General features: G+C 40.0%; 1 protein-coding gene across 1 annotated transcript in view; it reads right to left on the reverse strand.

Moving 5' to 3' along the window:
- LOC137255337 (uncharacterized) overlaps window positions 1–17,052 on the reverse strand; it is a 35,690-nt gene extending 18,638 nt beyond the window's left edge. The window contains exons 1-12 of the mRNA XM_067792786.1: window positions 17,030–17,052; window positions 16,483–16,557; window positions 16,027–16,127; window positions 15,672–15,767; window positions 13,046–13,153; window positions 8,488–8,754; window positions 8,174–8,303; window positions 3,885–4,068; window positions 2,662–3,331; window positions 2,029–2,194; window positions 893–1,010; window positions 289–489 (exon numbers count right to left, since the gene is read on the reverse strand). Of these exons, the coding sequence (XP_067648887.1) occupies window positions 289–489; window positions 893–1,010; window positions 2,029–2,194; window positions 2,662–3,331; window positions 3,885–4,068; window positions 8,174–8,303; window positions 8,488–8,754; window positions 13,046–13,153; window positions 15,672–15,767; window positions 16,027–16,127; window positions 16,483–16,557; window positions 17,030–17,052 (2,139 nt within the window). The remainder of the gene's footprint in view (window positions 1–288; window positions 490–892; window positions 1,011–2,028; window positions 2,195–2,661; window positions 3,332–3,884; window positions 4,069–8,173; window positions 8,304–8,487; window positions 8,755–13,045; window positions 13,154–15,671; window positions 15,768–16,026; window positions 16,128–16,482; window positions 16,558–17,029) is intronic.
- Window positions 17,053–22,207: the final 5,155 nt, after the last annotated feature.

Raw genomic sequence — 22,207 nt, forward strand, 5'->3', positions numbered from 1 at the left:
TTCTCTTGTGATATTTAAAGTCAGTTACGTCCCGTGTTTGCGACATTTAAAGTGAGTTATGTCCATTCTTTTCAGACATCTAAAGTCAGTTACGTCGCTTCTCTTGCGATACTTAAAGTCAATTACGTCTCTTCTGACTGTTAAAGTGAATTACGATCCCTCCCTCGGGAAGATGCTGGCTATTTACAGATCACTGTGTAAATATGATATTGCTGTCTGGCGTGTGAATAACGCCTGTGGAGTCTCTCAAAGGGAGCAAATTTCCGACAGCGTCGTATAGTTACTCACCACCTGTTCCTCGTACGTGGAGCTCTTCAGCCCCGCCCTGTTGACAACGCGCACCTGCAACCGAACCTGGGCAGTTGCGAGGGCGGTCTTGGCCACCATCAGCCAGCAGTTGCTGATGTAGACTTTGTTGATCCGTTTGTAACACACGTTCAGGGCGTTGGGACAGTAGCAGTCGTGTACCCTGTCTGTGCAGAAGAGCGGCTGAAATCATAACATCATGTCTTGAATCCCAATGCATAGCAAACTAATGTATGCTATCAATTGTTCTTCAGCAACCAATGCTTATCTTCGACACATGTTCCAAAAGAATTCCAGTACGGATCCCCACCTGAACATTCACACACGCATCATATTGATTCCTGGGGTGTGACCAGTGCTTAGATTTAAAGGCGCCTAACGGGGTCGGGTGGTCAGGTTCACTGATTTGGTTAACACATGCCATCATATCTCAGTTATATAGATCAATGCTCTTGTCATGCTTAGTTGTTGTGTTATTATTAATGACATTTTTGTCTTGGAAATACTAATACAGCTGGTAAAATAATCATCAGGGCATCGCCGTTTTGCAGCACTTTGACCAATAACAGAGAAACGTAAAACTCACGTGGATGGATGGAATGGATACATTGTTTGTCCGGAGGAGGTTGCCATCTTCTTTACTGAATACCTTCACCTCAAGATGGTCGAGTCCACTCTCTGCATCGCGTGCGGTCACCGTTAAACTTGAACCAGGAACAGACAATGTGATATTTAAAAGACAGTAGTATCGTTATGCAAAGTTAAAAATATGTATGTATTACCGTGTTACTATATGGTTCCTATATAATGAATTGTCCGACACCATTCTCAGCAATATTTCACTATTTGGCAGTTGTCTGTAAATAATCGAGACTGGACAAGATAATCAAGTGACCAACATCATGAGCGTCGAGACACGCACTTGGGATTACGATGACAAATGTTAACGAAGTCAGCGAACCTGGCCACCTGATCCCATTAGTCATCTCTTACGACAAGAATGGACGACATCCCTAGAATCAATATCATCAATAATTACGTGGACATCATTGGAATGCATTCCGAATATTATACTGTTTGTTTCAACAGGTTCGGTGATCGCTTGTCATCCTAAGACGAAGCACATTGTTTCTGTTTTCGGTCACTGGTTTGTCAGTCGCGGAATCGACTACATTACATTCAGACCACTATGAACAACAGAATAAGAGGCAATATTATGTATGCCAATATCCCCTGATTTTGTAGCTCCTTGCATGTGTGAAACAGACAATACAAATTAACATAAAAACATCAGCTGATTTCAACACGAAACACAAAGGCCAATGAACAGCATATCAATACAGGATAGCGCTTCAAAAACAACGAGTAATGAAAACAATGCAGCTATAGTTTTGAAGAGCAAGTCCGATCATCTTTGACATTGTAACACCAAATGAAGCTCATATTTTTTAAGATTAAAATTACAATAAATAAAAAGGGGACACATACATTTTGAATGAAGCTGCAAAAATATTGCGAAAACATTAATGGTACAAGAACAATGAGTAATTAGAGATAAATATATTATAATGGTTGTAAAGACAAAGCCTTATCATCTTGTCAATATTGTTACACGAAGATCATATCATTTGACCATTTAAAATAAGTAGACACACAGACACGCAGACGGGTTCTGCATGGTTATTCTGCAGTCAGGCCAAGTTATAATCTCCGTTGTCTTACCCAGAACTGAAGGGAATGTTGGATTTTTCATTTTTGTGGAATGTCATCAAACTGAACTGTGGTTCGGTGAAGTCATAAGTTACACTTGTCGAGTCCACCATCTTGTTGTCAAGAATGTCCCGGGCTCTTACCCACACAGTAACGGTGGTTCCGCTTGTAACACCAGCTGAAGGACAGTAGACACATATGGTAACGTAAACGTGTCGCGAATATGCATCATGTGTCAAGAAATCACCTGCTGAACCTAACCCTTTCATGAACGAAATGAAGCTCGTTTTATTAAACACAACCGTTAACTTTTTGTCATGAAATACGAAAAGGAACTTATTCATGAATTGTGCTACTTATGTCCATATTCTATCTGTCCGCTTTTGTGTGTCCACACACACGGGACAATGCTGACTCGGGCGACCTATGACATCCTCATGTGTCTCCAACAACTTTTAGACATACAATGAGAACAGAACGAAAATTGTTAATTTTTCGTCAGATGGCAGGTTGATGCTGTGTCGTGCCGACACAAAGTTATATTTATCGGTATAACCTTTAACAATAATTTTCCATTTGACTCAAAAGTCATAATGTTATGTTTTTTGAAGTTCGCAAACAATAACAAGAATGAATACTACCAACCAACTGTTGTTTGCCTTGTTGTGTTCAGACCGGGGATCTCAGTCCAATCTGATGAATGACGCGCTCTCCCTCCACTCTTGTTGACAGCATTCGTCCACTCAAACCTCACAATGCCACGTACATTGGGGATGGCCGCTCTGGTTCTTCTTCCATAATGATCATCATTTGTATCATTTACTTCCTTATAGATGGGTGGATCTTCTACAACCTTTACCCGGAAGGGGAGGATGCTGTTGAGGAATTTACCACTTTCATGGACATAATTCAGAAAATGATCTTCCCAGTTGATGACAAGTGGCGTGGAGGCATTAGTTATCCACTGGAGACCATGGTCTTGCACAGCTGATGATATGTACAGGGCATGTTGTGGATCCGTGGTCACTGCCGACTCCTTGTCATACAGAGCAAACCTTCTCATGTATACAGAGTTATTGGCCTTGTCTGCAGCTTCAAGGACGAAAGAATACATGCCTGGTCTGGCTGGGGCATAGGGAAGAGGATAGGAGATTGGCTCGGTATGGTCAACTTGTCTGTGAACAAAGGGTCTCAGTTTGTCTACTTCCGTCAAGCTTCCGTCCGCAGTGGGTTCAAGTTTGAATGCTTCCCAGGAGTACTTGTCCATTCCAGATTGTGAATCTCTCCATCCATCCCATTTTATGTTGACTGAATCCTAATTAAGGAAAAAGATAACATATGCAAGTCATTCATCATCTAAAAGACTAACATGAATTTAAGCGTCAGTTACTCTGCATTTTTGTACTATTTATTGACTTCGTGACATCCTGATCCAAATTTTCACAAATGGGGAATATTTCTTTAAAGCTAATTTTCATCGCGTAGACAACATATTTCAATGAAATCAGGAGGGTGAATATCGGGAAATATATAAAACTGTAGTTATGCATGCATTGAAAACTGTTTCACATTGCAAAATGAAAACAAACTACAGTTTGATAACAAGGAGGATGAATGAACGAGTTTTCCTGTAAGGCTCATGATATGATTGAGCGTTATTACTCAAACATAACACCTTTAGAGCACTTGATTATTTCATATAACTATGATCAGTCATAACATGAAAGAGGGCGGTGGTTAAAGCGATGGCTCATCACGCAGAAGACCTGGATTCGATTCCCAAAATAGGTACAATGTGTGAATCCAATTCCTTATAAAAGTTATAAAAAAGTGTTCGTTATAAAAGTATTCTGCTGTATTATACCTACCTTTGTGATATCCGGGTGGACCTGAAAAGCATCACCGGGGTCGTTGTTCACAGGTATAGTCATGTCAAGGTGGAATGATACGGTGCTGGTTGCTTGAGTGCCAGTATAGTGCTGAGTGGCATCGGTTGACGTTCCGATCAGTCTTCGGTAGCCACCACTCCGAACGTGGAAGGTCAGCATTAAACTGAACAGAAACACATTGAGGGGTACAATGTGCCACTGATCACAGACGGGCATAATCTTGCAATTCAAAAGAACGCATTAGTCACGGGTCAAATTGGTCTCCAGCAACCTATATTTGTCTTACGAGGCGACTTCAGCAACTCATGCTTGTCTTCAGAAGCGACTTCAACAATTCATGCTTGTCTTAAGAAGCTACTTCAACAACTCATGCTTGTCTTAAGAAGCTGCTTCAACAACTCATGCTTGTCTTAAGAAGCGACTTCAACAACTCATGCTTGTCTTAAGAAGCGACTTCAACAACCCATGCTTGTCTTCAGAAGCTACTTCAACAACTCATGCTTGTCTTAAGAAGCTACTTCAACAACTCATGCTTGTCTTAAGAAGCGACTTCAACAACTCATGCTTGTCTTAAGAAGCGACTTCAACAACTCATGCTTGTCTTAAGAAGCGACTTCAGCAACTCATGCTTGTCTTAAGAAGCGACTTCAGCTGATGATCACTAGCAAATATTTGGCCATATCGCTTAAAACTGATGGTACCTGACTACACACACACACACACACACACACATACGAACACACACACACACACAAAAACACACTTAAACACACACATACATACATACATTCGAAAGTAAATAGTATTATAGTTTGCTGCAGAAAAAATAATATTGTAACAAGTTTTGAACAAATATGAGTACTTGATAATGTTTTCCTACGTAATTATTACCTGCTGTCAACCATATATTTCCCAAGGTATATTTCTAAACCCTGTACTTGTGATGCTAATGGGGCTGTTTTCATGAGCAGGAAACAACCATAACATTTTCTTACGGCTCTAGTAAACCACAAAATAGATACAAAAATGTGGAATCGAACAATATCTCAAACTAAAACTCGTACGATGTCTAAAGAGGGTTTAGAGGCAAGAGAGGTGGTAGGGCAGAGACCGGGGAGAGAGCTGAAGTGTTTATGTTGATTGCGAGAGGCTGGCTGGGGGTGGTGGTGGCCTTGACGAGTGAGTGGAGAACGGATAATTGAGGTCTGATAGGTGACTGAGACTAGGGGCGAGTTTTAACGGTACTGTAAGGTTGTTTGAGGCTGGCTGGCTGAGCGATAAAAGATGACGGTTGTGGAGCGGCGTGGGCTTGTTCCTAGGTTGTTTATATTTTGTGTAGGATGTTACAGTAGGATTTGTAGAAATGTAGATAATGCTTTAAAAATGTTGGGGGGTTGTGGGGATTGAGTAGTAGGTGGATGTTGTGTAATTTAGGTGGTATACTGTTGCGTTGTTGATGTTTGTTTGTTGTGCTGTGCATTGAGTGAATATATGGTTGATGTCTTCCCGTGTGTTGCAATATGTGTAGGCCGTCTGTATGTCTGTTTTGTTTATATAATGTGTGGTTAAGGTTTGTGATGCCTGTAATGAGTCAGTTTATGTCTGTGTCAATGTGTTTGGTGTTCGAGAATGTGGGGATTTTGGTGACTGGTGATGTTATTATAGATTTGAACCATGTAGATTTGTTTGTATTAATGTGATGTTGGAAGTTGGTGTTTTATGTTGGATTTGATTAGTTGTTTGAGTTCTGTTTTGGATGCATGGAAGCTAATGTTGGGTTATAGGTGTGCTGTTGCCAGTTTGGCTGCTGTGTCTGCTCTGTCGTTTCCCGGTATGTGTGTGTGACTGGGTATCCATAAGAACGTATTTTTTTTATTTGGGTGGGTGAGTGAATCTGTTTGGATGACTATATTGTGTATGAGATCTGGACGTGATTTGGAGTGCATGTTTTGTATTTGTTTGATAGAGTTGAGTGAGTCGGAGAGGATAAGGAAGTTAGATCGTGGGAGGAAGGGGATTAGGTGGAGTTCTGAGAGGATTGCTGAGAGTACTGCTGTGTTTATGCAAGTGTGATTTGTGTAATGGAGGCTAGTTGTAAAGAGGAGTGGGGGTTGTTGTACGTGTACGCCTATGCCAGTGAGTATGTTTGGGCAGGCGGCGTAGTCCAGACTCGACCGTATGAGAGCTTTATATATGTTAATTATAGTGTTTTTGACATGAGTTGACCAAGTTCTCAACGTGGGTTGTCCATGTTGGGTGTTGGTCAAAGGTAACGCCTAGAAATTTGGTTTGTTTCTTGAATTAAATGTTTTTGCTTATTAAGGTGAAGTTTGGGTGTACACTTTTGCATATGGGGAGTTCTGAAGAGGATGCCCACGGTTTTTTTCACATTTATGAGGAACCCCCACTTTGGGCCCAATTTTGAATATGATTTAGCATTTTTTGACATTTTTTGTGGCTTGATTAATCGAGGTGGAGGACGTCCAAAAGGAAATATCGTCTGCATATTTAGCTCTTGAGATTTCTGCCCATGAGTCGGGAAAATATCATTGATCATGAAGTTAAAGAGAGTGGGTGATAATATGCTGCCCTGGGGGTCCCGTTTTCTAATGGACCCGTGAAGGTTCCGGGGTAAAATAGACCTTCAGCAACCCAAGCTTGCCATAAAAGGCGACTATGCTTGTCGTAAGAGGCGAATAACGGGATCGGGTGGTCAGGATCGCTGACTTGGTTGACACATGTCATCGGTTCCCAATTGCGCAGATCGATGCTCATGTTGTTGATCACTGGGTTGTCTGGTCCAAACTCGATTATTTACAGCCCGCCGCCATATGGCTGGAATATTGCTGAGTGCGGCGTAAAACTAAACTCACTCCACTCACTCCACTCCGTTTTCTAATGGATAAGGGTCCGAAAGGGTGTTGTGAGATTTGAGAATTATTTGTCTATTGTTAAGGAAAGAGTGGATGAAATTTAGAATGCGTCCGTGTATGGCATGATTTTTTTAAGTTTTTGTAATAGAGCGTTGTGCCAAACCATGTCGAAAGCTTTGCTAAAATCAATGAAAATGGCCATAGTGTACTGTTTTTGTGCATGGGCTATCTTGACCTCTTGGTCCAAATGTAAAATATGGTCTAAGCATTGTCGGTTCGGAGTGAAGCCGCTCTGGTCCTCTTTAATGAGGTTTTTGGAAAGAATAACGTGTTTGGGCCTGTTCTTAATTATTGATGCTAGGGTTTTACAGAGGTGGGGGGTTAGGGAGATGGGGCGATACGAATCAGGCTCATGGCTGAGCTTACCTGGTTTGAGGATTAGCACCACCCTGACCGTTTTCCAAGTGTCTGGGATAGTACTGTGGTCCAGATTTTGTTAAAGAGGGTAAGGGTTATGTGTTGCATGTTAGGTGGGAGTGTTGAGTATTGTGTATATGAGTGTATCTGGACCAGGGGCTGAGGCTGTTTCTGGTTGGTGTTTTTTTGTTTTTTTGGTTTTTTTTAGTGCTGATGTTAATTCGTGAATGTTTATGGTTTTGTTTATGGGTAGTTCTGTGTGGGCGGTTGCTGTGTGTACGTTGGGTGATTTTTGACGATGTTTTGAAAAGCAGGTGGGTAGTTGGTGGAGCTACTGGTGGCCGAAAAGTGGGCAGCAAACTTGTTTGCCTAGCTTTATTTGTGGATAGGTCCGGAAAATTAGGTGAAATGGTTGTTTTTTGTAAATATCCTTAAAGGCTTTAAATTTGTTCCACATATGCCTAGAGTTTTGTTTGGGGTGGAGCATTTCTTCCAATGTTGAATTTTGCTGCCCTGATTAACTCTTTAGTTTGATTTCTTAGTTTTTTAGCCAAAGGTAATTTTGAACGGTCCCTTTTAGATTGGTTAAGGGCCCTTTTTCTTGCCTTTCTGACGTTGATTATATCAGTGCTCCACCAGGTGACTGTTCTTTTGTGTGGGGTTGGGCCGGAGCATACGCTCCGAAACGTTGTGTGTTCCACAGTAAAGAAGTTGACATCCATAAATCTGTATTTTCTTATGATTTCCACTTCTAAATGGCCTTCAAAGATTTGAGGCTCATGCTGTGGATACAGACTCGATTATCTACCGAGATATGTTGGTCAACAGCATGAGCATCGATCTGCAATGACATGTGTCAACTAAGTCAGGTAGAATGACCATTAGATCCTGTTATTCGCCGAGAGCCAGCAAACAAACCAAAGAAAGATATGTTGAATCATGATAGCGATAGACTTTAGGTTCTCTTTGGGGACATACCTATCGTCCTCTTTCAGTCGGGAGATGTTATTACTCGTGAATGAGCATTGGACCATCTCCTGCGGATTTTGGGGGCGAACGTCCTCATCACATGGAATCTCTACTTCCTCAGATCCCAGAGTTGGACCGCCTAAACATTAAACGAAGACTTGAATTTAGCAAACAACAGTTGTCTACAACAGTAATCCTGCTGAAATACTACTAGATGCGGCATAAAATGACACAAATGGGGATTTACTACATTAAACGGAGACTTGAATTTCACAAACTCTCTCTGTCTCTCTGTAAAATCACACAAAGTGTTAATTACTAACTCAGTTTGAAATACGCTCTGGCAATCCCCGTCTTGGCTTCGCGGATGTAGGAAGGTGGATAAGGTAGATCTGGACCTTTAAACACAGCACTGGCCGTCACGTTCAGCATGTTCAGTTGTTGGCGATTCGTCCACAGTTTGACCTGATCTGTCTTGCCCGTGGCATCGGCTATAAATCCGAAGATCTCTCTCTTTGTGTGACCTACATAATCCCAGTAAGAAAACTGTGCCCGCATCTGTGTGACCTCCGGAGTTTGCGTTTCATCCACTGTTAAGTTAAATGGGATAAATTAAACATTTACGGTTGGCTGATTTGTTGAATAACACAGCACTCAGCAATATCCCATCTACATGGCGACGGTCTGTAAATAATCGAATTTGGTCCAGACAATACAGTGGTCAACAGCATGAGCATCGATCCGCAATGACGTGTCAACCAAGTCAAGGAGAATCACTACCATATCCTGATATTTGCCATCTACGTCAAGCATGGGCTACTGAAGACAAATTCTAAACCGGATCTTCAAGCGTCACCTAATGGATTACTAGTGAGGCAATTAACACTAAGTTCTAATGTGTAAAGCACCAAGTGATGTGGACACTTTGTGCTTCAAGTGACTACTACGCAATTCGATTAAAGCGTAGAATACAACGAATTTCCCCAATTACACGTATTTCTGCTAAAGAGTTGGGCTCCTAGCGATCTCATCAAATCATGTTGTGATTATGCATGAGGTTATATGGTAGTAATGGTACGTGGTATTCACATGAGTGCGTGAAGTTAGTTTTACGCCACATTCAGCAATATTCCAGCTACATGGTGGCGGTCCCTAAATAATCGAGTCTGGACCAGACAATCCAGTGATCAACAACGTGAGTATCGATCTGTGCAGTTGGGAACTGATGACATGTGTCAACCAAGACAGCGAGTCTTACCACCCAATCCCGTTATTCGCCTCTTAGGACAAGCATAGTCGCCTCTTATGGCAAGCATGGGTTGCTGAAGACCTATTCTACACGGACTTTCACGAGTCGGTATTCGCATGAGCGTGTCCTGCCGCTCCTGTCACAAACACATGTAAAGGCAAGTCAGTCGTTCAAGTAAACAAACGCTGGACCATCTGTTACTAGTCAAAATATCAAATTATCATGTCAAGTATCATGGAAACGAAAATCTCCGCTGTACAGTTAGCCCGAGTGCAGTCAAAATGCACAATGACTCGTCACATTATGCAAGATAACTACTTGCCACATGTGTTTGTTTATTCTGTAACTTGACAGCATTTATACATTTATAGATTTGGTTTAACCCCCTGGATGCCGAGTTTTTTTTCAGGCGCACATTTTCATAAAGTTTGAAAAGTGAACGTTGTGCGAGATTTGCGCTCGCGTGGTCTTGGATCTGCGTACGGCTATGAAATTGCACAGACATGTAGGATATTTGATTTCCTATCCGTTGGTATAAATATAATTGCGGCTACCTCAGGGGTTTGAGAAAGAGACACTGCTAAAAGTTGTCCAAAACTTTTGTGTGTGTTCAAAAACAGTAAATTTCTCAGTTTTTTATCATGCACCAATAAAAGCTCTCTGCTACGATTTTTTTAATTTGGCATCTTTACTAGAAGTGTCAGCGAAGAAAATACAGCTTGATATCTGAACGACATAAGTGTATATGAAATGGATGTATGTGCTAATGCATAACGTCATACTCACAAAATCAAAAATGACCCGCAATAAATGTCAAAAATCGATTTTCTACTATGACGTCAAACGTCGACAGAGAGGTCATGCACGTATAAAGATAAGGGGGCATAACTCAGCTATGGTTTACATTAGGTCAATGTAACTCCGATCACATGGAGAGAATTTGCTGTGGATATGGACAGTATATTTTCGTGATGTTTTGTTCACAGTGAACAAAACTATTCCAACACAAATTTCCCCAATGTGAGAAGATACCTTTCGGTAGTTTCCCAATTTGTAAGAAAAGATGCAAGTGTACTACATCAAAAATCAGGCAATAGCGATTCGGATGTCCCTATCCGATACATATGTTAGTTCTTAGATTCCCATATTCTCCTGTTTGTGTATATGTATTTTTATTAATTTTCCATCATTATTAACGGAGTAACAGCCACATTTTCAAACGTAATGAAATAACTGAAAATAATGCGACATTTTAGTTGACGTCACAGCATGTTTTGTGCATTTTGTGACGTCGGAAAAAGACTACTCTGGTTGCTGATTAGTATATATCTAACCTAATTTCCACTCAATGTGTAAAAGATTTCGGCTTCTGTGTCAGAATTCAACACTTTTCAGCCAAAATATAAAATGAATGGTATTATCACTGAAATAGTGTCCTGAATATATCAACAATTACACGGTTTTACTACATATCTTATTGTGAGCAACACGCGCACCTGCCTAGCATCAATTTAGCATAAATGAAAATTTCACAACACCTGAATGTTCATTGAGTATTCATTTAGGAAAAAGACTTTTCTTCTCATAATTATGAAATCAATTCCCTTCATAAGTATGCAATGAAAGGTACAAAGAGATCGATGTTTCAGTAAAGAAGTATTAGAAAATGGACGTAATGCTTGTCCAAATTAAGACTTGACCTGATGTATATATTTTTAACAATTTCCGTATAAATATTGTTTGAGTTAGACATTCTGCCATCAGATATATTTAAATCGCATTTGAATTGACTTTATTATCGAAAAACAATGATAATGAATCATGAAACGTTTTGACAAACTCGCACCTGGTCAATTAATATTGATAATTGTTTTGTCTATAAAAACGACACGAACCAATACAATGAACAAGACAATTCCTTTAAATAGTAGTATGTGTGCCCCTACATTTGATAAAATGTACAAATCATTTTCATTAATATTATCCGTTTTACTTCTAAGTTGGAATTAAATCGTTGTTTATTAACCTGTTCATATGAAACTGCAATATTTGTCCCAACGTATTGAATATTGTACATCACGGGAACTAAAGCACATGTTGCAGTAATGGCTACGTGTGATCTTCCAACACTTGTGTAGAGGCTTAAAATGTGATATAATACACTTACTTAGACAGTTTCCCATGTAAATATTATTCAAACAATCAAAAGCTTTCAAAGAATAAAAACGGATACCTTATATCCACACATGATATGGTGTTGAACATGGATATACGTAGATACTGAAATCAGTTTCATGAAAAAATATCTGAACGATGCGCAAAATATACATCACAATACTAAAAGTGCAATCGGAATGGTATGGGCATTGTGTTTACTCTTGTTCAACCGACCTTCACCTCAAAGAAATTGCCTAATATGTGCAACAATGTTGACATATGACATCACTACCGATGACCGATTTCTTTCAAAATGGCGGCTTCGCTGAGAAGGGTACACAGGATTTTGCGACGACATTTTGCTTGATTCAGGGATCTTTTGTATATAAATGTGAGATGTAAGTAATCAGAATTATTCTGACTATCTGTGTATTGTGATATGTTCTTATCGTTTACATTGTAAATGACGGAACAAGCCAGAAATGCCGATAAGTACCGTTGTCGTTCTGCGTGATTTTGCGTCAGTCATGGCGTCACGCTGCACTAAAAGTTTGACAGTTTCTTATGAATTACCAAATTATTTCATTGTATCTATTTTCAATTTGCTATTTTTTGCCACGATACTCTTCCCCTGAATATACTAAGCGTATTGAGCTATTGTAAGCAATGATTAGAGGGCTGGATGTTAGGAAATTTCCGAAAATGCTACGCAGTGTAAAATTGGAATTTTTCTTTGTTTACATTTCAGTCAAGCGCTGTCTTTCGAGCACAGCGTTCGTTTTCATACAAAGTATATTTCGTTTCGTTTTGTCTAGACAGTTGGTATTGCTGACAAAGACCATTTGTAATTTGATTCTATGATATATGGGGAATTCAATGATGCATTTGTCGCAGCTAACTATGAAGTATACATGATGTAATGGGCTTCTCAATACCGGCCTTCTCGAAACGTGATTTAGTAAACACTATCCAATATGGCGGAAAGCGCACTTCGGCGTTCGTGTAAGTGTATTTTCGAAAACATCTCAACCTATTCTAGGTACATCGGTGACGTTTCAGAATTATCATTCCTGGTTACATGAAAACTTGATATCAGTGATCATTAATATGCTATTTTTGAAATTCATTTCTCCCAGTAATTATCCGATTTTCACATTTCAAAACATACTGCAAATAACGCTGTGAATCTCGATTTTGTACAGTTTGAAAAATGGCGACATTTACGAAGAAGCCTATTTTGAAAGGCGATTTTAAGCACTTTCGCTTGGTCTGAGATAATAGTGGATGGTATCAAGAAACTGGGAATTTTCCGCAGAATTCAAAACTGTGAAGTATTTATATATGCGTGGTATATTTAGAATTTTATTCGACTTCAAAGTGAGGGGTGAAGAGGAGGGACATACATGTCCCTGTGGCATCCAGGGGGTTAAAACAGCGGTTATAGTTATATAGTGGGGAAAAGGTTCACTACTTACGGTGTTTACAAAAGTCGTCACTGAAGTCACGCATGCAGTTGCAGACTACGTTCCCACCATTGCCTTGACAGTCTCCTGGGTAGCAGGGCCTTTCGTTGTTACAAGAGACTGAAAATAACAATAGTTGATGGTACCGTCTTACGCTAATCAGAAAGCGAAAAGTGAACATGAGTGCATTTATACACAGTTATCTATGTCACAGAGGCACTGATGCAAACCATGTCTCTCTACTCCAGTGTTTGCCGAATTACAGTTAATACCTAACCTCCCAGACTACCCTTCATCCGATTCAAAATAATATAAGGCACCTTGCATGACCTTTCTTCAGATTCAGGATAACAACCTGTGAAGTACTGAAACACAAGTCCCATTAACCTATTCAGACAATGACCTCGTTTTCAGTCGATCCGAATTTTCTCGTGCTAATTGAAGATAGACACCACAAACAACTCTGGGTACACTGAATGCCAATTCACGCGGAAGTGGAATTTACAAATGAATTTTAATTTTAAACTTTAATAACATCGTATTTCTAGATTTTATGTCGAGGTTCAGACAGCACACCTTAACTAAGGACTGCCCCTGTTTGATGAGGTCGTAAAATGATTCACAATGAATCTGGCTCACTGATTGCACCTGTCATGTGTTTAATAACATCGTATTTCTAGATTTTATGTCGAGGTTCAGACAGCACACCTTAACTAAGAACTGTCCCTGTTTGATGAGGTCGTAAAATGATTCACAATGAAACTGGCTCGCTGGTTGCACCTGTCATGTGTTTCTTTTGCGTTTATTCAGCGTAGTTCTGTAACGCACAATGAGACTGATATAATATCAGTTTCGTACGAGACCACCAAACTTTTCTAGCTGCAGAGCCTCGTTTTAAGATTTCCACGATTTCCAGGTTTCCATTTGTCAGAGCTCGCTGTTCGACTGAGCCCGCTGTACGACGTGTTTGCAAGGATTTTGATGAAGCGTAGCGTTGCAATATACAAGTGCTTAGACGTATCAAATCATATTGATTAAAATTTATGTATCCAGGTAATGAATAAGTCTAAAAATTCTGGACTGGTTATCGCACTAAATTGCGCAATAGGACGGAATCCAGTAAACAGAAAACGAGACTGTTCTGTAATCAATGTTTTGACATGCATTCCAATCGACCCTCCTTCTCATTCACAAAAACAACTGTTACGAGTGAGTATTTTCTGTATATTTTGTTATTAATTAAGTAATAATTATTATTGGGTCACAAGGTTTAGTGTTTTGTATAATAATTATGATGGGTCACATTTCGTGTAATAGATGGTCAGTATTTTGGGGATTTTGGCAGCAGGTGTTCCGTAAATTACCTGCCCTTGGTTTTCCATTTGCTGACTTCCAGAGATTTCCAGGGCGTTCCACGTGAGTGGCGATGGTCATATGTGCTCGAATGTTCGGGAAATGACTGAATATGTACAAAAATGCTGTTTTCCGAGTTGAGACACGGACATTCACTGGGGTTTACATCGCCAACAATTTCGTCAACGCTTGAATCAACATTAACCGCTGTTAGACCTCTCGCTGTGTTACATTCTGCATAACAGTTTCTCTCTCGCACTATGACATTTGTGAGTTTTCTATGTCATATTTTGTGACCCATTGCCTTAAATTTTGTCTCACTTGTATTGTATTTGAAATCGGTATTGTAAAATTGACTTGTGACCTTGTATAACTTACTCTCTTTCTTAGATCTAATAATACAGTATTTGAATGTTTTAGACTTGTATTTGTTCTGTTTTGCTGGTTCACAGGGGGTTTCTAACATCGTTTGTCACGGCAAATTCTTAACCGTAACACAACACGTGGCACTCAAATCGACCCTCCTTCCCATTCACAGAAGCAATACGTAACATCCTATTCGACCTTCCGACATAGACTAAATATTCGAGCCTACCCTACCCAATACAGTGACTGACAAGCATCAACGTAACTAGGATACGATGACAGATGTAAGCAAAGACACCGGGTCTGTTCACCAAATCCCTCAGTGGCCTCTTAGAACAATCACTAAATTCTAATCCAGATGTCAACGGGTTCCATCGACACCGACAAGCTGTTTGATGCCTCAAAACACCGTAAAACATTCCATTCGTCGAAATGCTCCAATACAAAAGAGATGAAATAAGGTTGCACCTCGCTACAAGGCAAAATGCAATCAACCCGTGATTCACACTATGATTTGGTAGCCCATGTGTTTGAATGCTCGTCGAGCTGTCACGGAATTACAATGTTTATGACCCCATCCAAAACATGGCTCGAACAGTGCTTACAGTGGTTTGCCGTGTAAATTGAAAAACATTAATGTCCTAATGTATTATATATTAGTTGGTTGATTTGATGTTCATCGCCGCCCTCAGCAATATTCCATTTATATGAAAGCGGTCTGTAAATAATCGAGTCTGGACCACATAATCCAGTGATCAACAGCATGAGCATCCATCTACTCAACGATAATATGTGTCAACCAAGTCAACGAACCTGACCAGCGAACCCGTTTGTCGCCTCTTATGGAGACCATGGTTGCTGAAGATCAGTTCTAACCAGGATCTTCACTGGTGGACAAAACTACGAACTATGTACTTACGTCCTGTGCATGTTGCTCCAGTAAATCCGGGCCTGCATGCGCACCTTCCTGGGGACGTGCAGGTTCCACCATTTGCACACGGGGGGTAACAGATTGCTGAGAGAACAGAAAGTGCACACGGATACATAACGGACCACTAGCAGAATGCATTTTTTTTTATTTGTTCATACAACAAAATACCAAATTAGCATTTTTTCTGTATATTTAATTGTTCTTTTTAAAAATCATAACAACCCATGACATGGTTGTCTATAATTCTTCTGAAACGACAACAGAGATGTGGACAACCATCATACAAATTAACCTTTGGCATCAAGACAACAGTAGAACGTGTCCGATTTATTAGAGTACTTACGTGTATTGCAGTTTTTGTTTCCATTTACGTCAGTCCACCCGGGACAGCATTTAAAGTCCCGTTTATAAACGCCTATGTTTACAGTTGCATGTGCACAACACCTGATGTCAACATGAAACAAGTTTTCATCTTGTCAGTAATTTGAATTACGAGATTATAAAACTACACTGTACAATTGACATTTTCGAGTCACTGTATGTTTGAGGTAAAGTAACCATTTTATGAAATTCTTAAAATTCTCTCATGGATAAATTGACGGATGCAGAACTAAAACGTATCTTAACAGATACGGTTAACATTGATATCAGGTCCCCCTAAAATCAATTCGCTGCACAATTTACTTTAGAAGATATTATAAAGTCAGACACAATACTCGTAATTTCGGTTCATCATTAATTTCAGAAACATCGTTCACAATGAATCAAAACTTAAATTTCAAGATTCGGATCAACTCACTTCCACCACCAACAACGTGCTGTACAGTGTCCTTTTTGTGTTACATAGCCAAACTTGGCATAAGGACAGTAGTGCCTGGAACAGAAGATTTACATTTAAAGAACCAAATCTGATCGATAGGATGGAGTATTGCCATTATCCCTGTAACCAGTTGGCAAAGTGGCTATTTGACAACGACACAATATTAAATGTTTCAATTACTGAAATTAGTGAACATGTTCAAATTTGTACTGCCTGTCTCCTCCTTTTCTCTGCCTTCTTCCACGTCTACATTTACAATTTGGTCGTGATGCAGTATATGCATCTGTTATATGCATCTGTTATATGCATTTGTTATATGGATTAACTGAATTAATGACCCTGTCCAGGTTGTCTGTAGGGAATGGTCATCTAATGGTCATCTAAACGGATCATGTTGGCGCAATATTGCGTCAACAATGTGGTTGATCAGTGAACAATGGTAATGAACAAACAGAAGATATAAAGTCCTGTTCGTGAACGTGACCATGTTTTAACATTACCTTTGAAATCTGAAAACAGTGAGTACACGAGTTTAACTCGGAGATCCATTGTGAAAACCATACTTAGCGCATGACCCTTTCCAAACATGCCGGATTATGTTTTAGATTCCGGGCTGGTTGGTACGTCTCGACCAACTCGTGCTAACAGCTGCCGCAGATGCATCCGTATGTAAGGTAGAGTACTTTGCCGTAGTCATGCGACAGCCAGTGCATGGATATAACAATGAGTGATATCGTCATGAAATAATGGTTCACATAAATCAATGCACTGGTTGCTTGTTGGGATGGTACAGAAGTCTCACACAGGGTGGTGTTCGAGACCAGGCATACTGTATGCATACTTTATACAGTCGGAGCAATGAACGTTGCAATCTCCCAACAAATGCGTTTATTCAGCCAACAGTTGATAACTTGAGTCAGTATTAACCAGAATGACTTTGGTTTTAATGGTTTGCCATTACTCTCTGTCCTCCCAAACCTAACGGTCCTGTGAAGCTGGTTGGATAGTTGGTTGGTTGGAGGGTTGGTTGGTTGGTTGGTTGGTTGGTTGGTTGGTTGGTTGGCTGGATGGGTGGGTAGTTGTGTGGGTGAGTAAGTGAGTCAAAACACAACTATCAAATACATAGCTACTTATAATCTAAATACGACTGGGCCCAGTACAGACATCTGCTGTTCTAGTTAGTAATGGGGCACAACATGTACGTTCCAGCTGTTGTAATATCTGTTTAGTTTGAACTTGTACTGACTTTTGTTCTTCAACGAATAAACCGAAAGCTGATACAGTCATCACAGCAACTGTATTGGAAAAGGATATAAATCAGTTCTCCATACAGATCTAATCGTAATTTTTCTGTTTCAAAATAAATTCATATATTTGGTTTAGCCTAGTAGTTAAAGCATTCTCTAGACCTAGGTTCGCACACCCTACAATATACAATATATGAAGTTCAGTTTCTGGTGTTTCTGGTGTTCTGTTTCTACGTGATAATGCAAGAATATTGATAAAAGAAAGACATTAACTAGGTTTCATGCTCAACATTGCCAGGTACCATGAATCCTGAAGAGGACGCACACGCACACGCACACGCACACGCACACGCACACGCATTTGAGTGTGGGTAAGAGAGTTCGATGTTAAGCTGATAGAAACTGTATTTGTTTTGCATCAGGGAATGTGGGCTTTCTGTGAACGAAAGAAGGCCTGTTACACAGTGTTCGAAGAACAGAGAAAATGGCTATGCTACTGGTGAAGCAATAATAATATTCAACGTAACTCGGGTTTCGAACCCCGAATTTGTGAATCCTCCCAACAGTTAACGGATGCCTCCACCTGATGTATAGCCACTCGTGTCCTTTGTATACGATTAAAGCTTTGATGTCAGCGTCATGGAAAAAGGTGATTGTAAAGAAAGGCAAAGTCCGCCTCAACTCATAAGGTTCTAGAATGCAGTGTATAGCCACTCGTGTCCTTTACATACGATTAAAGCTTTGGTGTCAGCTTTATGGGAAAAAGTGAATGTAATGAAAGACGAAATTCACCCCATTTCACAAGCTTCCAGAATGACTATTCATGTACCAGGAGTCACTTAATAACTCTCGACAGGGAAGATGAATAAGGCATTGTTGCACAGAGAAGTCAGTGTTTAGTTCTCAAAGCCTATGCGTGGGCTAACGATGACAATCTGCAATTAGTATCATATTTTCACATGACTATCAAATCATACATGTTCTGACGGCCGTCGTAACCCCATGAATTCATTTCAATATGACAGTGTATTGTCAACAAGTCTGATTTCAATCAGCAGTTATGTTGGGTGTGTTGCATGTTATATAGCCTCAAGCCTTGTAAGGAAACCTGCGCGCATAGATTTTGGCACAGACAAAACATAATCGGACGAGACGAGGATTCGAAAACCTTCTCGTAACTATCTGCAAATTCAATAAATACTATGGTTTAAACAGAACCCGTGAAGATTCAACTTTGAATTGGTCTTCACAAACCCATGACGTCTTGAGAGCAATTGAGCCTGTTGTAACCAACAGTATAGTGCTCGAAATGCAATCCACTGCAGATCTCCACGAGAACATTGGGTGCACAGTGGGAGAGATCTATATGGTGCTGTGCCAGTACACGAAAGGTGCCTGGGTCGATCCCCATCTGAGACCAGGTGTAAAAACCTTTGAGCTAACAATAGAATTGCCAGAAAAAAAAGACATCTGTTGATTAAGGGGACACCCCAGTGCCTTGAGCATGTACTAGTTGCGTGGATGTGTATAGCCGGAATATTGCTGAGTGCGGCGTTAAACAGCAAACAAATGCGTCGCATCTCAGATTACTCAAGACATCTTAGTTTTTGTTGATGTTGACCATGAAGTGAGTGAGTGAGTTTTACGCCGCACTCAGCAATATTCCAGCTACATGACGGCGGTCTGTAATTAATCGAGTCTGGACCAGACAATACAGTGATCAGCAGCATGAATATCGATCTACACAAATGGGAACCGATGACATATGTCAACCAAGTCAGCAAGGCTGACCACCCAATCCTCTGCGACAAGCAGAGTCGTCTTTTATAGCAAGCATAGGTTGTTGAAGGCCTATTTTACCCCGGACCTTCAGAGGACTGTTGACCTTGCAAACCGGACAGATATAACTTCACTATTTAACTCAATATGATTATGTATGCAAAAGTTTCAACCCTAACCTAATTATTGCAAAGCACACATCTATGGAAACATATATGTTATATGTTTGTCAGCTGAGTGTTTTGTTTGACAGCTGAGTGTTTTGTTGCGAGAATGTCATTTTGCGTTAACAGCTGTATTTCCACCATTAGCAACAAATCTCTCCTATTTCTTACAGCAAACATCAATCGTTGAGAATGATATTTAAAAAAAAAACAAAGATGGATTAGAAGGCTGTTGTCGTAAACGTTCCAAAGGTCAACTGTGCTCCTTTGTTGTTGATGATCAACCAGTTCATGTCTATTAAAGTATGTGTGCGTTAGTATGACTCGATAAATGTAAATTTCAAAGTTTTTTTTCATAGTTAAACGTACTAACACGATTCACAAATACAGACATCTGAATAATGTGTGTGCGGGCGCGCGTGCGTGCGTGTGCGAAGATTGTTATTGAAGCAAATCCTCAGTCTTGAGGAGATTCTTCAGTACCTCAAACAGTACTTCTTTGCCGATTATGTTCAATCTTGTGTCCGATAATGTTCAATCGTGTGCCTTACCTGGTATCATCTTTTGCCAAATGTACTAATCTCTTATCAATGATATCTTGGTATATCTGTCTGCTCAATGATAATATCCCCGTCATATTGATATCCGCGACACGTTTAATGGACCTAATGATAATGCCAACTGATCAGATCTGGCGCAACTTCTAGAAACAGAACTAAAGTAGTGTCCCATGAACTGCAATATGATTCAGGCTGCATTCATGGTAACGGCAACCCCACATCATCAGAGCGCCAGCAGCAAATTGTTCCGCTGAATCGATCACATCCTGGTAATGACCACATTTATGACATTCCCATACGCAACAACATCCGTCGATAACGTGGGAGAGGCAGAGACATTCTTCAGACTCTATCCTCAAGTTGCGTTTTATACTGCGTTTTGAAACGCCTACCTCTTTGGGGTCATGTGAACATGCTGGTAAGCGAGCATATGATTGACTTTATGTTCCAAAATATACACATGACCAGGATCCTGGTGGTACTTGATTTTTATGTATAAATTTGCCACAAAATCAAGAACGTGCCTTTGCAGAACATGTCACTACACTGGAAAACACACGCAATCAAGGACAAGTCATGTACACAGGGTATATGCATGATGTAACCTCTTTGAAGTCGTGTGAATGTCCACCTGTTGATGTCGGACGCAGATAGTTACGATTTCACAGCCTATTGTCGCCTATTCATTTATGGCTTAGCTAGCGGACGCCTACGAAAGCTACCTTTGGTTGGTCGGAATAGATGTGTTGGCATTGGCAAACTGTTACAGACTCCATTGCATGTGGTGTTATAAAAAACCTCGAAGGAAAACAGCTATATGAATAATTTGTATCCAGGTTAGGTTATAGAAAATAAGAGAATAGATGCGACAGTTTGAACGATTTTGTTTTGTCTTTCATGCTGATAAGTGTGCCTGTTGTATTCAGGTCGCTGTTGTCAAGATCCAGTCTTTATTCTATTACATGCTCAGGAAATGTGACTCATTCAAAGCCCATCTGTGGAGGTCTTGAAATTCAAAGTTGAAAACAGTTCGCCACTCGAAATCATTGAATTACCGGTGCTGAAATATTTCATATAATAAACATATTGACAAAGACCAAAGTCAACATGCAAATTTCATATGTTGTCTGGCTCACTTGAACTTTGCCCAATGAATATTTCATGGACCAATAATACCATTGTTATGAGAGCGTATTTTCAGTAATTTGTATTGTCATTGATTAAGTGATATATATCGCTGGGTGACAATGTCTAGAGTTTTGAGTGATATTTATTATGGGTCACATTTCGTATCATGGTAATAGTATTATAGTGGCACGCCTTTTATGGCAGTTACCTCCCACTAGGCGCTCTTCTGCATGTGAGTATGTGTTTTTAACTGTTGGTAAACAGGAGCCCGATTGCGAAGCTTCGATACTTCGCTGGAAAGCTCATGAATCAGCGACTGTGTATACATGTATATAAGGCTGGTTGTTGAATTGACGACACACACACAGACGTACTCTCAGAGTAATACAGGGATTATGTCATCATTCGGACTATCTACAGCTGTCTGCCTCTTCGTCAAGTCTGACGTACATTCAAGATTGCTGGTTGTGAAATATTTAGTAGAGCTGTTTCTCACTGAAAACCAAGACTTTGGTGAGTTGATATATTTGTGACTCATTACTTTAGAGTTCATTCAGCTGCACTGTACTAGAAACCTCTGCTGTGAATCATTGTATCTTGCTCTTTGGTCAACACATATTACTGAATATTTTAAACTTGTCTGTGTTATATTTTGTTGGTCCTGACAGGATTTCCTTTGTCACGGCAAATTATTAATCGTTACAAAATTCGTACCTAAATGTACCTACATATTTGTTTGAAGCATGGATATCGGATCGTACACTTCAGCCAACCTGTGTGAATCAAACAATTCGAATTTTGCATCTTGCTTTATTTCTCAAGAAAA

The sequence above is a fragment of the Haliotis asinina genome, chromosome 11 (genome assembly GCF_037392515.1).
Source record: "Haliotis asinina isolate JCU_RB_2024 chromosome 11, JCU_Hal_asi_v2, whole genome shotgun sequence".
Classification (NCBI taxonomy): Eukaryota; Metazoa; Mollusca; class Gastropoda; order Lepetellida; family Haliotidae; genus Haliotis; species Haliotis asinina.